The 10,714-nt window shown below is 46.0% G+C and overlaps 1 protein-coding gene across 3 annotated transcripts; it reads right to left on the bottom strand.

The window, feature by feature from the left end:
* Positions 1 to 300: 300 nt before the first annotated feature.
* On the bottom strand, positions 301 to 10,302 carry MAPRE1 (microtubule associated protein RP/EB family member 1). Of its 3 annotated transcripts, none has more exons than XM_074553357.1 (7): positions 10,144 to 10,302; positions 9,395 to 9,518; positions 6,646 to 6,791; positions 5,226 to 5,415; positions 4,738 to 4,847; positions 3,902 to 4,054; positions 301 to 3,521 (listed from the first exon to the last, which is right to left on the bottom strand). In XM_074553357.1, exons 2-7 carry the CDS (start codon positions 9,513 to 9,515, stop codon positions 3,465 to 3,467), a joined length of 777 nt encoding a protein of 258 aa, XP_074409458.1. In that variant the 5' UTR covers positions 9,516 to 9,518; positions 10,144 to 10,302; the 3' UTR covers positions 301 to 3,464. The 3 variants fall into 3 exon arrangements, with proteins under 3 accessions (XP_074409458.1, XP_074409456.1, XP_074409457.1); XM_074553355.1 differs by having other exon boundaries at positions 5,211 to 5,415; XM_074553356.1 differs by lacking the exon at positions 10,144 to 10,302 and adding an exon at positions 10,001 to 10,119 and having other exon boundaries at positions 5,211 to 5,415.
* Between the last annotated feature and the right edge of the window lie 412 nt (positions 10,303 to 10,714).

The raw sequence follows: 10,714 nt of genomic DNA on the forward strand, positions 1-10,714 counted from the left end.
CTTTTGCCAGTAACCTGCAATAACAGCCCACATCGTTATCCCCTTTTCCTGGTACAAGCACAGGATTAGATGCACAGGGTGTGCACCATCAGACTGGCCTGAAATCTATGGTACAGCCCTTTTGAGTTTACACTCCATCTTGCAAAAAAATACTTTTCCCTTGTGAGCAGCAGATTCCAGCCTTGTCCTTGACAAGATGCCCTCAAACTCCCACCCCTGAGCCTGTTCCTGTGAAAGGACATTCCACCAGACAGCCTATGAGATGACTGAGTGCTCAAGCAGCCACATGAAACTGTGATATGATATGACAACAAGAAAGTTTCTGGCCTTTATTTGAAGGCTTTTTACCAGTTACAGTAAGAATTGTCATTGCAAACCAGGAATTTTTAAAAAAATGAATAATAAAAGTTAAAAAAAACATCCACGAGTCCACCTGCAAGTAAGACATGTTGGTACAGAAAGGAGACATGAGCTTTTGCTTCTTCCATTCTGTTTGTTTTTCAAAGAACTGATAGAACTAAGATACTAGGAAAGGTTGGATGCTATCAGAATCATTCCAGCAGGTGAGCATTTAACAGCATATACTGTACCAGGGTAACAGAGTAGCTATGTTAAGTCTATGGGTTTGAGTTGAGCCTATTGTAATTTGTTTCCCAAAAAGGACATTAAAAAACAGATTATGCCAAGATGTTACAATGGAGCCATAAATTGGCTACATGAGTTTGTCCCCATTCTATTTAAGACTCATCTTGGTAGCAAAGGAGTGATGTAAGCACCTGGAAATCTGAGCAGTGGGTGGCTGACCAGACTGCCACTGCAATTCAGCTTTATAATGCACATCCATGGGCCTCCCAAGGCACACCAGCAGCAATTCTGACTCAGCCTTCTCTTAGCAGGAAAGGCCATTTACCTGCTTTGACCAAAATCAACCCATCTGATGACCTGTTGCTGCCCAGTTCCACACATGCAATCCTCTTGGAAAGAGACTTGAAGCAACCAGGTCCCAGTGCAAAACTTCTGACCTCCCAAAATTCATCTTCACCTTCAGCCACATCCTGCTGCCACCTTTTGCTTTGAGTTGCTGGAATAATGGAATATTTAGAGTCGAAAAAAAAAATATGCTTCCGACTTCAAAGGAAGGAAGTAATGGGAAAGAAGATTTTATGTGCATCAAACCCTGGGTGAATGTCCAGCCCCAGCTGTGCCACAGCAGCAGGCAGTGCCAGCAGTGCCTGTTCTCCTCAGTGAGGCACCCACAGAGCCCTCAGGGGCAGGGAAGGGGCTCCCCAGCACAGGAACAGCCCTGCAGGGATCACCTCCCATTCCATGAGCACTTCTCTGCAGATGCTGGTCTGTGCACACAGCTGTGACAGGAACATTTAAGCTCATCTAAGAAACACAATTCAAGTCAAACAAATCAACTCAGTTTACAGTCAGTCTGCTCGCAGAGCCTGGTGACAGAAACAATTAACATCTTGTTTGTAACTCATAACCAATGTTTTAGCAGTTTCAAAACACATTAAACACACAAAAAGTTGTGACAGCATTCCTGTAACACATCCCTGTTCCCACACCAAGAGGAGGAGGAGGATGAAGTCAATACCACACTCACATCCCATTGACTTGTGGGAGGGAAAACACAGAAAGAAAAAAAAAAAAAAAACAAAAAATAAAACAATCATTTGTGCCAGCACACTCCAAACAAAGTTCCAATGCTGCTGCTACTGAGGTTAGCAATGCCTGGGGCTGGGGAATGGAAGCTGAAATTCCAGGTCCTGCAAGCTTCATCATGAAACTACCACGGGCTTCAGCTCTGCCTAATCGTATCTGAAAGCATGAGAGACTCCAGCAGACATGACACTCTTGAAATACAGAACTTTATTTAGAAACTGCTTAAAATAGAAAAACCCTGTCAAGAAAAATCCAAGTCAAATATGGTTTCTCAGTAAAATGGAGTTTTAGGGCAACAGAAGTCTAAAAGGCCACAAGAGAAATAGCACCACTGCAATTTTAAACAATGGCTAGATACTTGCATTTTTGGCATTCACTGAATTTGGGTTTTTCTCTGAACTTCACAAAGATTCATGCACTACACAATTACCATAAAATGCTCTCCTACACACATTTTAGGACAAGCTACCACCAGAAACAAATGAATACAAGCACAACAGGACTGATCAATCTCAGTAGTGAAAGGGGGTCAGAAGTCTTGCAGGATCTTGCCAAACACAACAGTAATGAGGGGCATGATAGAAAAAAAAGGACAGTTAAGGAAAGTATTTTAAATATTAATATTTAAGTTAGTCTCAGTACTGTATTTTCTGCAATAACATTAGCTCTGTTAGCCAGCATCTTTTAGTTTTTACCCCAGAAGATTACTGAACTGGCAACTGTTATTACTAATATGCCCTGGTTCAAAGGGAAAAAAAAAAGAAAGCAGACAGAAAAATATCATCCTCATGTGCTCAATTCACTTTCATTCAAAGCCAACTGCACAGTGCAAGTCCTGTTACAACTATTGGGCGTGTTCAGCATTCCTTGGGATGGGAAAGGGAAAAGTGAGAGAACAGAAAGGATTCCAACAGAAATGAAAATAAACAGAACAAATAAAAACAAGAGCCAGGAAGAAAAATCACTTCTGAAGGACATTTTAGGCAGTAAGACTGTGTGCCCTTTGCTTTGTTTTGCTTTTCTTACAGAAAACACAGTACGTTTTGGCAAAGCCACAATGCCACAGAAAAAGGCTTCAGCACTCTTCAAGGTAATTTATGTGTCTCAGCTGTTCATACTCCCTCTAATCTTGTGACAGGCAACGTTAAGGCCCATTTCATCGAGAACTAATCACTTAGTAAGCAGCTTTACATAGGAATGGAGTTTTGTTTTAATAGCCCCTTTTGAGCACTTGCTGACACAGTGAGACTGCCACGCAAGGCCTCTCGGACAGCAGTGAATGGAGTTAAACAAACGTCTACCCCAATATGAAGCACATAAAATCTCCCATCACATTACTTCAATTTGGCATATGGAAGCATATTTTAAATACTCTTAAGGCATTTATTATAATTTCTGTTCTGCAATTTCACATTAACTCAATCTTTCTGTGAGTCAGTCTTTAATTTCTCTACTGCACACCGCCTTAGATACAAAAAGAGTCTTCCCACAAACCAGCGTTTTACCAGCAAACCATTCTGCAACAAGTTCCAAATATTCAGCCTCTTGCTCCCTAAATATACCACCTCGATGTGAATACTGCTCTGCTACAGCGTGAGAAAGAGCTCCTAACTCAAACCCACTGTAAAAGTGAAACTTCTGCAAAGTGCACTTTAAGAAGAGGTACTTTTTTTTGCTTATGAAAAGAAACCAGTGAGTCCTCTAAGAATAAAGTGGAGTATTTTACAGTTAAGCACATGATCTGGGGCAAAGAATTCTGATGTTGCTGCTCTGCTGGTACAGTATGTGGTCTGTTAATACTCTTCTTGTTCCTCCTGCGGTGCTCCTTCGTCAGGTATCACAAAGCCTTCCTGAAGGGGAAGAAAACAAGTGCTTTAATGAAAATCTGATGTCAAACCCGTTCCTGGCTACTCTCTAGGTAGGTTTTTTTTCCCCTCTTACTTCAGGTAAGACACCCTTAAGTCACTGTTTACAATGTCAATATGTATTACCAGAAGTATTTTCCTCATCTTTGATCTATTTGTTACATACTACTCATGAAAGGTCTACCTTGTTTGCTGTCTGACTATAATTAAATTATCTGCTGCTTTATTACAGGAAAAAGCTAGGCCATAAACCTCACAGGGGGAAAAAAACAAGGTAGAACTGGAGGGAGGCAGGGAAAGCAAACCAACTTCCAATTACAAGGGCAGGAAGAACTGTGCAACCCAGTCTATAAGAGATTACTTACATCTGTGGCATAAAGAATTTCCACAATCCTCTGCAACACTGGATCATTCTCTCCTTCATTCTCCTGGCAGATCAATTCAATGTTCCTCAATTTGCCAAAGTAGAAGTCTCTCTCCTTCTCCAGGTCTTCAACAGTAAGTTTCAATGCGTTGATCTGCCAAAGGGCATCAATAATAATTATATCCACCAGAGACAGAATTCAGTAGGATCTATGCAAAAAGGGTGTCCCAAAATTCTCAGAAGGGTGTTGATATGCAAAGCACTTCAGCAGTAGCCAAGATATAGGGGAGGGAGGACTGTGAGAGGAGGAAAAGGGCCATTTCTCAAATTTTAGTATCACTGCCACAACAAACATCCAGTCCACAACACACAAATCCACTTTAAAGACTAAAGGCTGATTCCATGAAATAGGTAAAGCACTGACTGCCTGCAGCTCTCTCTGCTAACACATTCTTTCACAACAACTCCCCTGCTGACAGCAGGTTCAGTTGTGCTGCACTCACTCTGGATTTCAGTGAGGGAGCAGCTGCTCATAGCTCTGTTGGAATGCTGGGAGAGCTGCAACACAGCTGTGGGAATACTTACAGGCCCTGCTATGTGTGACACAGCCCACACTGGGGTGAAATGTCTGGCCACTCCTTTTCTACACGAGGGGTTTTGCTTCCATCAGGAGAGCTAGACCATTATAACAAAGGGCTCCAATTAAGTGATTTTAAATGAGCTGATTCAGATCATTTTCTTCCATCTGCCTGACCCAGACATTCCGTGGTATTGGAAAAACAAACCTGCACATAACTCTATCAAGCAGAGGTCAGTCATAGGGCTGTCCTTACACACCTGCTCGATCAATCCTGCTGATTCTTCATCTCCTCCACCCTTTTTGCCCATCCCAGGCCCAGCTCTGGGACCTGCTGGGGTCCTCTGTGCAACAATGGGCCTCTGCGGGGCTGCAAGATCAATTCACCAATTAATTCCAATTCTCCCTCCCATAAAGGTACTATCCCCCCTCCAAACATGCTTAGCCATGAAAGAGATTGAAGATATGTTCCTTCTTTAACTCCATGTAACATGCCCTTTCTTTTTGGCACACTTGGCACCATTCCTTGCCATTCTCTCTTTTACAGAAGACTGTTCCTTCTGTAGCCTCCAGACACCTGGGTACTACAGCACCCTCAGTCTTTGAGCCTGGCATCTCTGAAACAAGATGCAAAACACTACAATCCCATATACTTATTTTAAATCACAACCCAGTCTTCATTTCCCCAGAGTTTTTCATGATCTAGGTCACATTTTTAACCATTTTTCTCTACCTGCACTGCCAGTACCGAGAGATTTCCTGGTTTTGTTCACAACTGGAGTAACAACGTTTGGTGCTATTGTGTCTTGGCCTTGTCGAGCAGCAACAGGATCATACTCCTTCCCGTCATAGTTTGCATCAAAAAATTTTTTGAACCACTGAACAAATTCAAAGTTGTCCTGAAATTTTCCTTTCACTAGTTTGTCCACAGGAATTATCTGAAGAGGGGGGAAAAAGAAAAAAAATAGACTCATAAAGGGTAAAGAATCTCTCTGTGTTTTTATATAAAGTTTTAAAGTTAATGCACTCAAAAGATATGCAAATTTAATTCTTGTCCAGTCTAGGGAAAATCCCCCTTGACCACAACTATATCAAATAAGGGGATTTTTGTAATTATTGCAATGAAAAATCAATCATGCTTTGCCTTTGAGGGTCCAAATAAGTTTAAATAATTCTGCAGCAAAGTTTCTGCTAGACCAAGTTTACAGACAAAACTTCTTCCTGTGCACATGAAGCTGGCTCTGATGGATCTGAACTGACCAACTCCAGAACTGCTACAAAAGCTGAACATCTCTGTCACAGCAGACTCCAGCTTCTCTGGGATGAGGTGTAGAACTAAAGACTATTAAAAATGCAGAAAATAGTGAAGTCTTGTTTGTAGAGAATTTTTTTTTCACAAGGCATTTGGAAGCCAGGCTGGTTGTCCAGATGGGTTGTACAAGCCACTGTCCCCAAGCAGAGACTGACTCCATGGAATGAGACATCTCAAAAAAGCAAAATTTTCAATCCTGAATGTTCTGCATCCTACCAAACACTGTCTGTAACTATTACCTGAATAAATTCCCCCTCCATCAGCAGAACTGACATTCCATCTGAACAAGCTTTTTAACAATTTCATTTTCACTACTAAAAATCATGGATTTTAGTAGCTGGAGGCATTTAAAAGCCATGTAGATGTGGCACTTGGGGACATGGTTTAGTGGTGGCCTTGGCAATGATGGGGGAACAGTTGGATTTGATGTCTCAGACAGATTTTCCAACCTTAACAATGATGTAATTCCATACACTTGTAAAGAGGAATTTGGAATCCTTTGGACTATCACAGCAGAAGGTTATAGGAACACACCTCCTACAAAGATGCTCCAAAGAGGAAGCTCAGGCAAACCTTATCTCATAGAAATTCCAGTATTATTTTGTGCCACAGAAGTTTCCCAGAATTAAAAGGGTAACATTAATCTCATCATTAAGAACTGGAAACCTGACCTTGGCTGGAGCAAAGCAAAATGTGTCCTAACTGATGTGATGCCCCCAAGGCAAGCCAAAACAAAAGGTTTTGTGATTTACAAACCAAAATCAAACTCTGTTCCCAGATTTATTCAGTTTTAAATCTGAAAGTTCATCCCATCTAATTTAACATTAAAAGCAGAGTCAGTTATAGCCCAGCTTACTTTGTCAACACCCATTCTTTTAAAACCTGCTTGTAGAACCTTGAAGTTTTGAATGTACTCATGTTCCAATTTTGCTTGAAACTTCACTTTCTTGAGTGCTACAGAACCTGGGAAGAGCATGTCCATGAACTGGCAGTATGCAGCACCTGCCAAAAGGAAAAGAACACAAATCCTGGGATGAATTAAGTGGGCTCAGCTCACGAACCTTTGTGAGCTTCTTTCCAGTCAGGTCAGCAAACTGACCTGACTCACTCCTCAGTCACACACGCCCTTTAAAGGCAACAAAGGCAAGAAAACAGGAACCTTCAGTCTCCTTTTTGGTGCAACATGGCCATAAATAAGCTTAAAGGAGCTGGAGAACCAAACTTTTGGGCTCATGACTTGAACTCTTATGAATAAGAACAAACCTGCCTCCAGAATTCCAAGGGGAAAAAAAAACCCTAATGAATAACTTCACACTTCACTTTCTTTTCTTCATGGATATCAGCACAGATCTGAGATGTTACATGTGTCTAACAGGCATGTAATCTTCTCTTAACAACACTAACAGAACTAAATCAGAAAATGCATTATTCTAAAAATTGTACTTAACCATTATTGAAATTGTAATATATTCACCTCCTACAAACAGAACCTATACACAATTCAAGGTGCTCTCCAAGATAAGAGGCTAATGACCTGAATTATATTTAAAGCAGGCCTTAATTGAAGAACCAAAATAAGATAAGTGTTTCTTCCTATTAATTTAAATCCTTCATGTCCTCCAATTCAGCACTAGCTGAAGTAAGAGGAAAAGAGAGATTCAGTCCAGCCACAAAGAGTGGACAACCACCTCCATATTCATAGGATATACACAGTAAAAAAAAAAAAAAGTGGCTTTAAAGTGGATTCTCACTCTGCAGTGATGATGCACAACCATTAAAAGCACAAGCACAACATTCAGGGCATTACTCCCACACCAACACCAATGAATCAAGGAGTAAAGGAAACCCTAACCTAAACCATCCAACAGCTACACAACAAGTGCTGGGAGCTATCTGAAGGCCAAGAAGAAATACAGGAGAGCATTGACCTCAACTACTCTGTTCATCTCAACCACATCCTACAACAGTTCACTCTCTTATCAAGATACTTTGCAGGCGCTCCCACTTTCACCTGCTCCCAGAAGACCGATGTCATCCACTGGTGCAAATTAAAATCAAAACAACAGAGCAGCTCTTGCTGTTTGCTCTCCATTGTGTCTCAGCTCACTTGCTGCAGAGCTCCAATCCCAACTCAAACACAGAGGACTTGCCAGAAGCCAGGGGTTGGCTCACTATTGGCAGTGGGAGCGATAAGCGTGATGAAAACAGAGGGATCACAGCAGTCAAAGGGCAGCTCTTGTGCTTTTATGCAACCTCAAACTGCTGCTGTCACTGCTGCCCTTGCCAAAGACAGCAAAGCAAGCTTGGGAACTCCAGCTTCCACACGACTATGGCAGCAAAAGCCACTTCATCCCTGCCAAGGCACGAAGCATTAGTGCACATGCACAAAAGGGACATTACTCAGGACATACCACATCAACAGCTTTTCCCAAAAATAGGTGAGCTGGAATTCTGCAGAGCCAGTGCTAATTATCCTCACCTCAACACAGAGCTCTCACAGCATTCAAGGCTCACACCAATCCCATGTAAATCAACCCTGCACACCACAGGGCTCAACCTGCCTATCTGAGAGCACACAGTGCTTATCACTTCCCCTCCTCCTGTGGCTTAGGTCTTTAGTTCCCTCACCCTTACAGTTCTTGTCCATCATCTCACCAGACAAAAACCACTACAAATACCTGTCAAATACCTGTTGTGAGTCCCTTGCTTCTCTGTAATCTTTGGGATTGTTTCTTCCACAGACTCAGCAACAGCTGGTATTGACAGTCCAAAACCTCACTTTTAATTAATTCATCCTTTTATTTCACTTTCAATTTCCACATCTCTCCTTCCATGAGCAACACCTTATCTTAAATTCACTGCATGAGACAAACTTCACTTTTCACTGACTGCCTGTTGTAGTTATCCAAATTATCTTGTACCCATGCTGCATTCTTAGCCTTGGGTTTTTTTCAGCTATTATTCCACAGACTATTATCTTTTATTTGTTCTTACAAGCCTCCTCCTCCCACACACTCCTCCCTACGATGACACTTGACTCCATTTCTGTTCCACAGACACTTCCCCTTCCTGCCTACTAGCATATATGAGATTCAGCTGTGCTTAACTTGGTTCAAGCCCAGGTAAGCTGGGCTGACACAGACTGGGTGTGCTCCAGGACCAAGAGGACTTTTAAAGGTGCACATGATGCCACAAGTCACTGCTGTGTCCTCCTCACACTGCAGTACTCTTCCAGAACAAATCACAATTGTTTTTGTTAGTTACACTTTTAAGACTTACTCTATCCATGGAGGCTAAATGCTTAATTCCTCATGGGAAAGCACCTTCTTCCTCAGTCTTTTTTTCACATTAACACCCATTGCTTATAGCATCCATGCTGTAGTGAGTCATGAGAACGTGCCTTTTCATTACACTGACATTATTAACAACCACTTCAATAACACTCCAACCAGAACTGGATCATAACCCTGACCACGAATCTGTTCACACCAGGACCTAAGCCAGGAGCACAGCTGCAGCAGGGCAGCACAGAGGGTGCAGCTGCACCTCCCCAGAACCAGGGTGCACATCCCACGTGGAGGTGCCCTCGGGATGAACCCCCTTACCTGAGCACAGCTGTTCGATCTTGGTCAGCGTCAGCTGCAGAGACTCATTGATCCACGCCAGCATGTCATGTCGGCTCAAGTTATCGCTGGTCACTGAAGTAGAATACACATTCACTGCCATTTTCTGAAAGACACAACCAGAGGTGTGAGCGCCACAGACGCCGCCGGGCTGCGGTGGAGCCGCTTCCTTCGGAGCCTTCCCGAGCCCAGCGAGTGAACCGCGGGCTGCCGACAGCTGGGAGGACCCTCCCGCACCGCCCTGCCAGGGCTCGGCTCCGGCATTTCCGAGGAAAAATGAGCACCGAGGCGCTCACGTGGGAACCGCTGAAAGGAACCACGGCTGCGGCAAGTTACTCATCCCTCTCCCCCGCGCTACCGGAACGGCCGAAGCGCTTCCTCCGCGGCCACGGTATCTCCCCGGGGATCAATACCGAGCGGCCGCTCCCCGCCCAGCCCCGCCGGCACAAAGCGGAGCCGCCGGTGCAGCTGCCGCCGGGCAGGGCCGCCCGCGTTGCGGGTGGGGCGCGGCCCGCGCTCTCCCCGGCTCCCGCTCCTCACCACCCCCCGCCGGTCCCTCCGCCCCGCCACCTCCGGTCCCCGCCGCACCTCCGCCCGCCGAGGGGCGCGGCCCGGCCCTGCAGGCCTCGCGCCGGTGCCCTCAAGGCGGCGGCGCCCCGCTCGGCCGCTCCCCGAGCCCGGGGCCCTCCCCGCCGCCGCCCGGCGGCCCCGCCGCGGTCCCGGCCCGGTACCTGCGCCGCGCTCGCCCCGTCGGCCCCGCGTTCAAACCGGCCCCGCCCGCCCTGACCGGGACCGCGTCACGCGCTCGCTGCGCGCCTGCGTCACGCGCACGTCACGGCCCGCGCGGGGAGCGCCGCGCGCCGCCACGGGGCGGGGGAACGGTTGTCAGGGGGCGGGGCGAGATGCTGCGTTGCGATGGAGATGCCACGCCCACTCCGCCCGAGGGCTCGCCTGCCATTGGCCGAGCCGCTGGCCCCGCCCACACCGGGGGTCCCGCGTGCCTGAGGGTCGCGCAGGGCTCGGGCCTGAGGGTGCGACGGAGCCGCTGCCGCCGCGAGCACCGGGTCGGCCGGACCCGGGACCCCGACATTGCTCCGGCACGGAACACCCCGGCACGGGACACCCCGGCACTGCCCGGCCCTGGACCCTGGCACAGCCGGGCCCCGGACCCAGCGGCACAAGCCGACCCCAAACCAGCGGCACAGCCCAACACAGCTCCAGCTGTCCTGCCACACCAGCCCCGGCCACCTTGGTGTCACTGGTGTCGCCTCAGCGACAGCAGGAGAGGGGCGGCTCAGATCG

The sequence above is a fragment of the Zonotrichia albicollis genome, chromosome 17, assembly GCF_047830755.1.
Source record: "Zonotrichia albicollis isolate bZonAlb1 chromosome 17, bZonAlb1.hap1, whole genome shotgun sequence".
In the NCBI taxonomy this organism is placed as follows: Eukaryota; Metazoa; Chordata; class Aves; order Passeriformes; family Passerellidae; genus Zonotrichia; species Zonotrichia albicollis.